The 13,070-nt window shown below is 52.5% G+C and overlaps 1 protein-coding gene across 3 annotated transcripts; it reads right to left on the bottom strand.

Annotated features, from left to right (window-relative positions):
• Nucleotides 1-8,253: 8,253 nt before the first annotated feature.
• Nucleotides 8,254-13,040, bottom strand: CHST1 (carbohydrate sulfotransferase 1). 3 transcript variants are annotated; one of them, XM_029956874.1, is made up of 4 exons: nucleotides 12,255-13,040; nucleotides 11,519-11,643; nucleotides 9,130-10,365; nucleotides 8,254-8,464 (listed from the first exon to the last, which is right to left on the bottom strand). In XM_029956874.1, exons 3-4 carry the CDS (start codon nucleotides 10,321-10,323, stop codon nucleotides 8,399-8,401), a joined length of 1,260 nt encoding a protein of 419 aa, XP_029812734.1. In that variant the 5' UTR covers nucleotides 10,324-10,365; nucleotides 11,519-11,643; nucleotides 12,255-13,040; the 3' UTR covers nucleotides 8,254-8,398. The 3 variants fall into 3 exon arrangements, with proteins under 3 accessions (XP_029812734.1, XP_029812735.1, XP_029812736.1); XM_029956875.1 differs by having other exon boundaries at nucleotides 11,519-11,601; XM_029956876.1 differs by having other exon boundaries at nucleotides 8,254-10,365.
• Nucleotides 13,041-13,070: the final 30 nt, after the last annotated feature.

The raw sequence follows: 13,070 nt of genomic DNA, 5'->3' as shown, positions 1-13,070 counted from the left end.
GACATCAAGGGCTTTTAAAACATTATGCGTCTTCAACAAATGTTCAAAGATGTAAAGGAGAATGTGAATACAATGAGGGTATAAAATGGAATTTATAAAATAAAAAAGCCCAAGGGCCACATGTAGAGTTGAAAAATACAAATCTGAAATGGAAAAAATATGCTGGATGGGATTACCCGTAGAGTAGATACTCAGGAAACGAGATATGCAGTTTGAGAACCAGCATTAGAAACTGTCCAAACGGGGCACATCGAGGGAAAACGCTTGGGGGGAAAAATGCAAAAATATCCATCACTGGTGGGACAATGTGGCTTGTATATGTGTCATCAAAGTCTCAGAAAGGGGAGGACAGAAAAATATGTTTTGAAGAAAGAAAATGGCTGAAACCTTTCCACGTTTGATGAAAATTGTAAACCCACAAACCCAGAAGCTCCATGAACCCCAAGCAGAATAAAGAAACACATACCAAAGCACATCGTGTTCAAAGTTGCTGAAAACCAGTGATAAAAAGAAAGTCTTAAGGGAAGCAACCAGAGAAAAGAGATATTGGATACAAAGGAGGGGAAAATTAAGAATTATGGAAGACTTCTCACAGAAACAATACAAGGCAGAAGATAAGGAGTCAAAGTCTTTGAGGGGCGCCTGGGGGGCTCAGTCAGGTAAGCGTCAGACTCTTGATTTCCGCTCAGGCCATGATCTCACAGTCTGGGCTTGAGCCCTGCATCGTGGAGCTGAGTGTGGAGCCCATTTAAGATTCTCTCTCCCCTCCACTCTCTGCCCCTCTCCCACACATGGACGCTTTCTCTCTATCAAATAAATAAACAGTTTTGAAAAAATCTTTGAATTGCTGAAATAAAAACTACCCGCTTGGAATTCTAAAGCCAATGCAAGTATCTTTCAAAAAAAAAAGACAAAAATACTTTCGGACAAAACCTGGGAGAATTTACCATCAGTCAGCTTCCAGTGCAAAGGAAAATGTATTAAATAAAAAGTTCTTCAGGCCAAAAGAAAATGATACCAGATGGAAATTCGGATTTGTATAAGGGAATGAAGAATGCTCAGCGATGAAGGGAAGCAGACCACTGGTACCTTCAACAAGAATGGCTCTCAAGCTTCAGCTAAGTGAAAGATGTGAGTCACAAAAGGAGATTTGTATTGTATGCTTTCATTTACATAAAATTCTAGAAAAGGTAAAACTATAATGACAGCAATCAGTTCAATGGTGACCAAGGGCTAGGAACAGAGAAAGTAAACTAGCTACAAGAGGGCCCAAGGGAATGTTTGGGTTGATGGAGAAATTTTAGATTTTGTGATAGTGATTGCCTAACTACACATTTGTCAAAACTTGTCAAACGATATATTTAAAATGAGTGAGGTTTATTGTTGTGATGATAACCTAATAGAGCTGATTACTTAGAAAACAACAGAAGACCGTATATAGTGTTTTCATTTTAAAGATGCATCCCAACAACCACAGAGAAGTTAAAAAGAAAGCCAATGGAATTAAAGAGTAGTAAAGGATTAAGTGTGTTTTTCAAGAAAAGGGTAAAGATATTGATTAACTTTAGATTTGGATAAACTGAGAAAAGAATTTGTTATCTCTAAGGTTACTACTAAAAGAATAGAAACAGATATGTAATTTTCTAATTAGAGGAGGAGGAGGAAAAGATGTAATAGATAAAAATATATATACTGAATCAAAAGTAGGGGTAAAAAACACATCATGGGTGAGACAAACAGGAATCATGAAAAAAGACGGTAGCTATAAATTCAAATACATCAGCAACTACAAGACATGTGTATGAGCCAAAAGTTGGAATTATAAACTAAACGAAGTCTAACCAAAGAAGGCATGTGTTGCTATATTGACATCAGAGAAAATGGACCTCAAAGCAAAAGCATTGCCTGGTAAACAGAAACACTTCTTAATGATAAAAGGTTCACATCACCGGACATGCAAAGCAATTTTAGAACCATATGCAACTAAAAATACAATCTAAAAATCATAAAGAAACAAAAATGACAGAACTTATGTGGAAATAGATAAATCCACAATCACAGGGTAATCATTAACCTTTCTCCACAATCACTAGAATAAATAGATTTTTTTTTTTAAGTCAAGAAAAATATTTGGCCAATTGGATGGACATATGTAGCCCACAATGCCAATTACTACGGAAGCCACATTCTTTTTGATCATTGTGCTCAGGCTATAGCTGGGACACTGAGGCTCAGGGTAAATTTCCAATTTGTTTAGCGAGATGCAGTAGAACAAGGTCTCAAGTTGAGTCCCCCATCCCGTGAATCCTTAATGGTCTGTTTTTACTAGATGGTTCTAAATGCCTCCTGCTCCCCTCCGTACAAGGGCTTTGTCCCAAAGCCATATCCGGCTTCCCAAAGCCAGCTCAAGGCCAGGATGACATTGCTGAAGGCTGAGGTGTTACCAAGGAAGGAAGAAGGCAGGAAGCCATGCCAGAAGAGGGTATTGTTGCCTGCGGCTATGATACTATCGTTTGCCAGAGGAGGAAGCTTCCAACAGTTGGGTGCGGTTAGCTGGCTGTTCCCAGACTCACACCAGAAAGCTTGAATATTCAGACTTAAGAAAACTCTATATTTTTAATCACTGGAGACAGTGGGCTTCCCTGGGCCCTCCAGAGAAAGAAAATATTCTGGGTCTCCAAGCCAAAAATGGCCCTTTGTGAACAGAAAAAGTGCATGGATGCAAAGACCTTAAAGGAGGCAGAAGGGCCAAGTTCATCTGACCTACAGGTGGTGGCTGTGCAGCTGCCTTGGGGTCATCCCCAGGAAGCCATTTTCCCAGGAAATTAGATGATCTTGGGAATATGGCCCCAGATGGTAGGTCAACTCATCCAACTTCTACTCCTCAGGGTGACTCCTCCAAGGGTGCCCAGAATCTTCAGGTGCCGCCCTATGGGTAGGCCAGTTGTCCCGATGCTTAGCGGCCATTCCGTGGGTATATCTGGTTGTCCCTCACTTCTCTCCCTCTAATCAGCCTCCAGTTCTAGGCCTTGGCCAATAAGAAGACAGCTCTGCCATGACGTTATTTGAGTGTAACTTTGTGCACTGGTAGCAGTTCAAATTAGAAAACCTTCCAAAAAAAGTTGTTCAAGTGAGCATCTATCATATTCCAGGCGCCTTGCTGGGAACTGTGGGCAAAATGGTAATGATCATAATAATAATGATGATGATGATGGTGATGATGATGGTGATTTGACACCTTAATGACCAGCATTTCCCTGTAGGTCAAAGCACCACGCTATGCACTTAAATGCATCACCTTCTGCAGTCTTCCCAGTCTCCCTCCGAGGCAGGTATTAAGATGGTTATCTCTGTATAGGTAAGGACGTGGAGGCTCCGAAGGTTAAGTGGGGTGCATAAGGTCACACAGCAAGTAGGGGCAAAGATGGGACTGGAACCCAGAGCCACGTTTTTTAATCACAGTGGTCCCAAGGCGAGAGCACCACCCAATCACAAATACAAGTCATCAACAGGTGACAATTCCTGGATGCAAAGAGTGGAAGTGGAGGGGGAGACGGGCAGGTTGGCAGAACCAAAGTAGGTTTCTGGGGAGCACTCTGGGGCTCGGTGAAGCCTTGCTAGCTGTCCGCGTGTGCCCTGAGCAGGCAGGCTCCAGGCCCCCACGCCAGCCAGCTCCTCAACTTGGGCATTAGTTCCCCAGTCGCGCCTACATGTACACACGATGCCCAGGCTACCACGGTGATCACTCAGCCCATATCTTTAGCCAGACTCCCTGACGGGTCCCCACCTTGGCCACCTGCCTAATGTGGATTTGATTCCAGCCTGTTTTCCAGCCCTCAGGAAACAGAAGCATGTGTGTGCTCTCAATATGTCCGTGAACATGCTTCTTCCGCTTCTTTTCCTTCCCAACGAGGAAAGTCGTTCAACAGGGAGAAATTCCTCCCTGGGGAGGGGATGAGCCAGGAAGGGCACGTTTGTCCTGGACAGCCCCCTCTGAGATCATGGGAAGTGGAGCCCAGGGAGCTCCCAAGAGCACCTGCTGTTGGTGAGAAGAGAAACGAGTGAGCAGGTGGGAAGACACAAACAGAGGAAATCTGTGATGAAAAGAATCAACGAGACCAGGGCCCTAGAGCTATGGGGAGGTGGGACCCTGAGCGTGGGGATGAGACCAGGAAGTCACTCCTTGGGACCTAAGCCAGAAGAGGTGGGGCAGGCCCAGTCCTGTGATTGTGGTGCTCTGACCACCGTTTCCTGGGTAGGAAAAGGTGCCTCTGTGTCAGCAGGAAACTGCGCTGCGGTGTGACTAACAGGAAGGGGAGCATGCTTTGTAAACTGTAAAGTTCTGTACACGCGTTTGTTGACTGCTATTCTCCTTGGGACCATTTACTTTGGAAACTGTAACAGGTGGCCAGGCAGGTGAGGCACCCCCACAAAGAAACAGGAAAGTCAATGTCAAGTTAGGAAGGAACTGCTGACTATGGTTGGGGCCTGGGAATGGGGGTGAGGGAGAAAGGGAGGATGTGGACTCCAGGAACAAAACTCAGCTCAACCCCCATAACATTTCAGAACCACCGGGAAGGGCATTAGCTGCCTCCGGGCTCAGGCAGATCCCTTGGCCGACTTGCTCACTGTTCACGAAGACCTCCGGGCAAGCGAATAAGTGGGGAGCACCTGTTTCATTCACATTTCTTTAGAATTTGTTTATCTTTTACTATTCTTTTTTTAAATGTTTTTATTTATTTTTGAGAGAGAGAGAGAGAGAGAGAGAGAGAGAGCATGAGCATGGGAGGGTCAGAGAGAGAGGGAGACACAGAATCCAAAGAGAGGCTCCAGGCTTTAAGCTAGCTGTCACCACCAAGCCTGATGCGGGGCTTGAACCCATGAACCATGAGATCATGACCTGAGCCAAAGTTGGACGCTTAACCAACTGAGCCACCCAGTTGCCCCTATCTTTACTTATTATAGAGAGAGAGAGACAGAGTGTAAGCAACGGAGGGGCAGAGAGAGAGGGAGACACAGAATTCAAAGCAGGCTCCAAGCTCTGAGCTGTCAGCACAGAGCCTGACATGGGGCTCGAACTCATGAACCGTGAGATCGTGACCTGAGCCTAAGTCGGATGCTCAACCGACTGAGTCACGCAGGTGCCCCTCATTCACCTTTTTATTCACTCAACGAGTGTTTATTCAACACCTATGTGCCAGGTCCTGTCATGAAAGGTGTGATTTCAAGCGTACAGGAGGAGCATACAGAGCCGCAAGGGCTATAATCAGGACATACAAGTATGAGACATACAGTCAGTCACATACAGGCCTATATTCCGGATAGCAGAACCGACCTGGTCCAACCAAGCAAGTGTCGATAAGTAAGCTGAGATGCAAAGGATGAGTGGACATCAATTAGAAAAAGAGAGGACCGGCATTCACTCCTGTTGTATAAAGCGTCACTCCAAAACTTAGTGGCTTAAAAACAACAATCACTTTTTTTTTTTAACCCACCATTCTGTGGGTCAGCCAGACAGGTCGCATTGTGGCTGATCTTGGCGAGGACTCACTCGTCCAGCTGAGTCGGCTAAGCCAGCTGGCCTTGCCTGGACAGCTCCCATTCTTCCCCTCACGGTCCCCACTGCCCGGCAAGCTACGGTGGGCTTCCTTCACATGCCCTGAAAGCCTGCCACCAGGCAGCCTCCAAAGCTCAGATAGATTCCGTGTTTCTGTTCCCGTCACACTTGCTATCATCACATTGGCCAGTGTGAGGCACGTGGCTGAGCCCAGCGTCTGGTGCGAGTAAGTTAGGGGTTACAACCACAACAACCTACCTCCGTGTGTTCAAGGAATTGAAAGAAAGAAGGAGAGCAGAGAGGGAAGAGTGAAGGAGAGCCTGGCATGGGGGAGGCTGGGGGGAGGCTGGGTGGGGGGGACTAGGACACACGGGACCTCCAAGACCCTGTAGGAGTTTGGTCATTTCCCTAAAAGCAGCTGAGCCCTCTGTTTTCCGATTCTCTGTCATGTGTATTTGGTCATCATGAATAAATCCCCCGAAGGCTGAGCTGCCCTGGGTGAACTAGTAAAATGGATTTGCCAAGCTTGAGAAGCTGAGGATGTGCTGTGGAGGCCAGTCTATCCCCACATCCCTGCCCGCAGCCTGCCTTGCTGTAAATGCCTCACACCATCTCACCTCTGTGTCTTTGCACCTGCTCCTCTCCCAGCTAGAAGTGATCTTCTCACACCCCGTGTAGGGCCAGGGCCTGCCTCTCCAAGACTCACTTCAGGTAACACCACCTCGAAGAAGCCCTACTTGACTTCTCTAGGCCCCCAAGACCCAAGACACATCAAAGGAAACCGTGAGGCCTAGGGAAGAAGCCTGTGACTCAGTACAGTGGCCTGTGGTTTCCAGGACCAAATGTGTGCGGGACCCAGCCCTGCCTGTGGGGCACACACCTGCAGGCATGATGCTTTGTAACCATCTTTTTATCTGCTTGCCTCCCACTAGCCTTTCTTGAAGGAGTACCCATAACCCCAGGGCCGGTGCACAGAAGAGTCAGAAATACTTTGATGAATGAGTGATTCTGTCACCAAACAGGACTTTCCTCTAATGCCCCAGTCAGCATTCTGGAAGTCTTCTGTCATGGCAGTTGAGGGGAAAGGTTCTCCAACCAGGCCAGCAGCTCTGGTGGCTTCTGGTTCTGCCAGGAAGCCACCCATCCAGAAGAGACAAACCTCCCAGCTCTAGGACAATCCAAGGCAGCGAAGTGGGAAAGAAAAGACAGGGGACCTCCTTGGGAGAAAAGTGTCATAGCACCATTTACCATACTATGACAAGAACCAACCAGCCATGGCCTCCATGGGCACAGGCCCTCCCCAAGCGCTGGAACAGCTGGCCAGAACCCTGAGGGAAGTGCTGATCACTGGAGCACATTTTCCAGGAAGCCAATTCATTGGCTGGCTCACTCCCCACAGGTTGGAGAAGCAGAGCCTGGGAACCAGGGGCTGAGAAGAGGGCCTCAAAAGCTCCAGGCCCCGCCCACCAGACCTGACACACTTTTCCAACCCAGCCCACTGTTCGAGAAGCCGGAGGGTGTAAATCACACGGTCTCCCTTTTGCAGAAAGGAAACTCGAAGCCCAGGAAGATAAGCCTTTGGGTCATTGGCCCCTTTCAGAGGTCACAGCCACCTGCAGAGCTGACTACCCTTCCCAGCCTCCCTTGCGGCTACAGGCGGCCATGCTGACCACTCTCTAGCCAATGAGACATGAGCAGAAGTGACGTCTATAACTTCGGGGGTTAGCTCACAGAAGGCAGAGTTGTGCCCTCCTTTCTTGTTCTTCTTCCCGTGAACTAGTGAGCCATCTTGGACGAGACAGCCAAGGGCAGCACCTCAGAATAATGGAGCAGGAACATGGAAAGAGCTTGGGCCCCTCACACCCGGGCGCATGGCCTGGGGACACCCTCTGGGCCCTGACCGGCTTATGCTGCACACACTGTTACAACAAAATAGCCCATCTCCATGAGGCTACTATTAACTCAGTTATTTGCTTCAGCCATTGAATCCATATCCTCCCAACTCAGGACTCACAGCACAGCCCAGGGTGAGTTTCCTCAGGAAAGGAAACCCAGGACCACTGGGACTAACCCCAGGGGCTCTCATTGTCCCGGGATAACAGAGCTGTGACCTCCACCCCAGGGGCCAGCTGTTTTCTTGAAGTAAGAGCTGGGGAAGTTGCTCGGAGGAAGCTGCTAGATTGCCAAGAATCGGAAGAAAAATAAACACAGCTGATAATCCACCAGCATAGACACCAGCGCACCTGCACTACTTGTTAAAACGCTGGAATTCGTCCAGGCCACAGATGAGCAGCCACAGCCCTGAGCCACCCCGACCCCGAAAGGGTCCCCCTCCCCAGCTATCCAGGCTCCAGACAGACCCAGCATTTAAAGGGGCAACACGTGGCCCAGAAAGGGGTCACCAGGACCTCATCCTGACTCCTGGACATCGATTCAGCAAGCCCTACCGCTTGTTAAGTGGTTTGAACCTGACCCCTGGCTACAAGGTGCCTGGTCTGGACTGACTGAATGGAAATGAACCACTGAACTCGGTATTGAGGGCAAGGAGGGTAGCAGGAGATCCGACAGCTGGAGACCGGCCACCGAATCCCCTCCTGCACCTCCCCCTCTCCCTCTCTCCTCTCTCAACCAGAAACACCTGCCCCCACCCCAGGCCTGCCCTTGCCGATTCAGAGTGTCCCACAATCACACCCAGATATTATTGCACGCTTTTATTTACAGAAAACACAGATAAAGCATTTCAATGTTCATTTAGCAAACCGATCCACTTTTTTTTTTCTTTTTGGCACAAAGAAATATCACTGATGGACCCCAAGATCAATCAGAAACCCATAAGATTTATCAGCCATCACTGGTCCAGGGGCAGCCACGAGACTCAGACAGACAGACAGACAGCACCGCCACAGACTGGAAAAATAAACAAGGTCCACATTCACCTCACAGTAAAAACCTGCTCACCGACAGGCAAGGGTGAGCAGGAGGGGGCAGTTTCTCTGCTCCGGGGTGGGGGTGGGGGGACAGGGGGCATTGGGGGCAGGAAGCAGGACCGGGAGGGATTAGACACCATTCATAAACTAGAGAGAGGTGGCCTTTTCTTTTTAACCTCTTACCTTGTGGAAGTAAGACAGTGCAAAAACTACCATACCCTGACCACGTCCATGGGAAAAGCCTCAGAATTTCTGTGGATTGGGGTGTGCATCTCTCCTAGCGGGCGCCCGTGTGTGTGTGTGTGTGTGTGTGTGAGTGTGGTGCTTGTAAACATTGTCACCATCCACGCAGAGCCCCAACGTCCGTGTGTCTGAATGGGGTGGGGGCTCTCCCCTGCTTCGCGCCCCCTCTGCCCTGGGCGATGCCTGTCTGAGACATAGTGCAAATTTTAGAGACGAAAAGGGGCAGAAGGAAGTGGAGGCCGGGCGGGGGGCCGGAGGGACACTGAGACAGGGAGGGGGAAATAAGGCAACAGTTAAAAACGGTCCATTTTTATCCAACCCGACACCACGTGCCCCTCGCCCCCGCCCCCGGAGCCCCCGTCACGAGAAGGGCCGGAAGTCCCGCTCCTCCACCAGGCTGACCGAGGGATTCTTGAGCTCCTCTTCTGACGTGGCCATCCTGTAGCCCAGCTGCGCCAGCACGCGTTGGCAGGCGTTCTGGGCAAAGGCCACGATGTCGTAGGAGAGGCGGAAGCGCCACTTCTCGGCCGTGGCCGCCGAGTTGCGCACGGTGCCGTACTTGTGCTTGCCCAGGGCGGGGTCGCCCCGCGTGTTGTTCTGGATCCAGCGGGCCACGTGGCTGTCCAGGGGGATCCCCAGGAACCCGTAGATCTCCTCGGTCTTCTTCATGGGGTTCCTGGCCAGGTCCTCGTAGCGCACCAGCATGTACTTGCCCTTGAGCCACGGGGGCCGCGTGAGGCCGGTGGACACGGAGTTGGAGAAGTCCTCGCACACTGTGGTGAGCTGCGTCACATCCAGGTTGTAGGGCTTCCTCCCGGTGCCGTACCAGAGCCGCCAGAGCCGGTACGTGTCTCGAAAGGTCTCGCTTCGGGAGGCCAGGATGCCACGGGGGTCTCTGACCAGCTGGATGACCTTGAGGTTTAACCGTGGGTCTTCCACCAGGGCCCGAAGGTCGTTAACCTCGGGCACCCGCACGGTCTTGATAGCCACGTGGCTGCGCTCGCGACAGGCCTCGGCGGCCACCGTCAGATTCAGCACGCCGCACTTGCGCACACAGTCCCCCTCCTCCAGCACCAGGTCGGCGGAGCCCGGGGGGTCGCACACGGGCCGAGAGCACAGCACCCTGCTGGCCCCGCGGCGGAAGATCCTGTCGGTGGTGTGGTTGACCGGCGGCGGCTTGATGTAGTTCTCCAAGAAGTAGAGGTCACAGTCATAGAGGCTCCTTAGAAGGTCTCGGCTGGCGCCCAGCATGACGCGCCGGTCCGCCGGGCTCTTGCCCTGGGTGAATCGGGGGATGAGCGTGTTCTGGACGTGGTAGAGGGGCTCGAACAGGTAGAAAACGTCCAGGTGCTGGTTGAAGAGCTGGCCCACGAAGGAGGAGCCGCTGCGCGTGGTGGCGAGGATGAGGATGTGGGTCTTGCGAGAGACGTTGTAGGCCAAGGTGGGCCCCTCCTCGCACAGCCGCTCGGCCAGCCCCGCCTCTGCCAACCCCGGGCAGGTATGGAAGGACTTGGCGGTGAAGGTGCGGATGGCCGTGTACTGGATGGCGATGGAGGCCAGCGCAAGGAGGAGGACGGCCTTCCAGGAACATTGCATGGCTGGGCACCTTCATGGGGCTGCTTCTCCACCGTGCGGGATCTGCGGGCAAAGGTGGGCAGTCCTCAGGGAGCGGCCAGGTGCGGGTGCATCCCTCGGCCCCCTCTGCTCCCTCAGAAGGGCTGGTCTCCAGAGGCCCCTGGGACCTACCTGATTGATTCCCAGCCCAATGTTCACACAGGCACCTAAGGGCTGAGCAGCTTCTAGGCCAGACTTCCCATTCTGTGGGGGCTCCTGGGAGTTTCTGGGGACTGATCGACTGACTACCCACACCCCCAGGTTGCAGGGGATTCCCATCGGGTACCTTGAGCTCCTTAGCAGGGCTCTACTATGCAAGAAGCAGGCTTCCCTGGCTTGGACACTCAGGGGCCCACCAGTCCTGGCCTCAGGCCATTCCCCTGCCACTGCCTGTCACCCCTGCCAGCATTTCCTGGGCCTGCCTGCATCTTCTACCCCCGTGAGCAGGCACCTGGTCCCCCACAGAGTCATCTCTCCCCCATCCCCTGCCCACCCCTAGGAGGAAAAGGAGCTCACGTCAGATGCCTCCTCCTGACCCAAGCCTGGTGTCTAAAAGACCCTGCACACCATGCGTATCCACTCACCTATGCCCACCGGGCCGGAAAGGGGGGCAACTGTGCCAAGCCCACCTCCCCAACTTAGGGATGTAGGTGACCAGTTTACTCTAGCTGAGGACTCCTGGGGGGCAGTGAGAGCCAACTGGCTCAGAACAGGACAGGCCTGGGGCTGTTGACAACCATCCCTTCCCAGGCCCCAGCACCCTCCAGGTTTGTTTCTGGCCACAGAGGCAAGGGGTCCAGGCAGGGAGCAGATGCCCCCCACTGACAGCAGAGTCAGCTGGCTCCTCCTCCGGGTCCCCCTTCCCAGCCAACCCTCAAGAGCCTCCGCCATTAGGCTCTCAGCCCTTCTGTGCACAGGGGGAGCTCAGAGACCCCAGTGTGACCCAGGAATGGCCCCCTGAGAGCCAGGCAGGACAGGGAGGAGAGGAAGGAACAGAAGGGATGCCTGAAGGAATGGAGAAAGCAGGCGGGTGGGGAGAGGAGAGCAGGGAAAATGAAAGGTGTGCCACGGGTCTGGAACAAGGTGCCAGCCTGAGCATCTGGAAGTCAGCCCCATGAGAGGCCGGCTCAGCTCCCAGGCCCTGGGGCGGGGGCTGCTCTAAGAGCGAACCACTCACCAAAGAGGGGCTGCTCCAAGCTGGGGAGTCCGCAGATGCCGGGTCTCCTGGCCTAGCCGGCGGTCCCAGCCTGTTCAGATGTCCTGTGGCCAGCGGATTGCAGAGGGAGAGGTAGGGGAGGGGTTCTGAGGGCGGGGGGCGGGGGGTTGATCTGTCAGTACTGCCCTTCCCACACCTTCTGTCCTGTGTCCTGTGCCCCCACAGACTGCTTTCCAGGGTCAGGTGACGACGTCACCGACTCAGGGCTCCAAATATCCCAGTGCCATTTTTTATCTCCTGGAGCTGGCCCTTGGAGTCCTGGGCCCTCCACCCACCTCGCCCACCCCCTACACATCCTCTCCTAGCAAGTCACTGTCCCTCACACCATGACCCTAGGGGCAGGCCTGCACCCCCAGCTGACCAAGAGCTGGTGCCCCACATGGGCAGCCACCCCAGGGAGGACCCCCAAAGTCATCGCCCAAGGGAGCTGCAAAGGAATCCACTGGCCACAAGTACGCCGAGGCCTGGCTGGCTCTGTTCAGCTCTGGTGGCCAGACTGACCCAACCAGACAGAGCGCTCAGCACCGGACAAAGAAACAGTGTCAGAGTCAAGGCTATCCCAGAAAATTAAACCGGAGCACAGCCCCGGTTGGGTTCTGCTTTTTAAATCAACAGAATGACCTGACCCTTCAAACTCTGCCTCGTTCAGTGACTCCCCAAGAGAGGTTTAGTGAAGTCAGCAGGGCCGGGGTCTCACCTCTGACCTCCAGCTGGAAACGGCGGCTCTGTCTCGATAGCCCGGACTCTGAGGCCGCACGGAAGGGACAGCCGGGGAGAGAGATTCTTCGATCCTCGCCGGAGAGGAGAGCGGCTACCTAAAACTCAAAGCAGAAGTGGACCAGGGAGCATTCTTGACCTTGATGCTGTTCGCGGATTCTAAGTTAAAACATCAAGACTGCAGTGAGCGTTATTTCAGTTAGCATCTACTGAGTACCTCCCAAGTGCTCAGCCTGCATTGGCTCATTTATTCCTCACAGGGATTTCGAGTGGAAGCCAGTGTTAGCTCCATTTCATAGGGGAGAAAACTGAGGCACAGAGAGTGGAGGAACCTGCCTGAGCTCACATGTCTGGTTTAACGCGCATCCAGCAGGTTCCCCAAAAGACCACGCTCTTTCCCTCTGAGATTTGACCTTGCTCCTCCAGCTTCCGCATACTTGGCCTTCAAACATGCATCCGATTAATGTCCCCAGCCCATTGGTGAATCGGCGAGAGAGAGAAAGAGACAGGGCATTAGAAGGGCACAGACGATCTGTGAGACTTGGGGCATGTTCCTTCCCTTCGCTGTCTGGTCTTCTTATCTACTGGCTCATGGCTGAGGAGGTGGACTTGTGCTTCGTGAATATTCTTCCCGCATCCCGCTACTTGGCATGACTCCATTGGGGGAGGGTCTCGTGGATCCTCACTTCCCAAACCTGCAGTGCTGCCTGCCTCGGCCAACTCCGAACACCGTGCCGTTCCTTACAGCCCCCGCTGGGCGGTCAGGGTCTTCACTGCCATTGTTTATATGGAGAAA

Source organism: Suricata suricatta, chromosome 11 (genome assembly GCF_006229205.1).
Source record: "Suricata suricatta isolate VVHF042 chromosome 11, meerkat_22Aug2017_6uvM2_HiC, whole genome shotgun sequence".
Taxonomy (NCBI): Eukaryota; Metazoa; Chordata; class Mammalia; order Carnivora; family Herpestidae; genus Suricata; species Suricata suricatta.
Note: the sequence above shows the minus strand (reverse complement) of the source record. Positions and strands in the feature narration are given on the sequence as shown.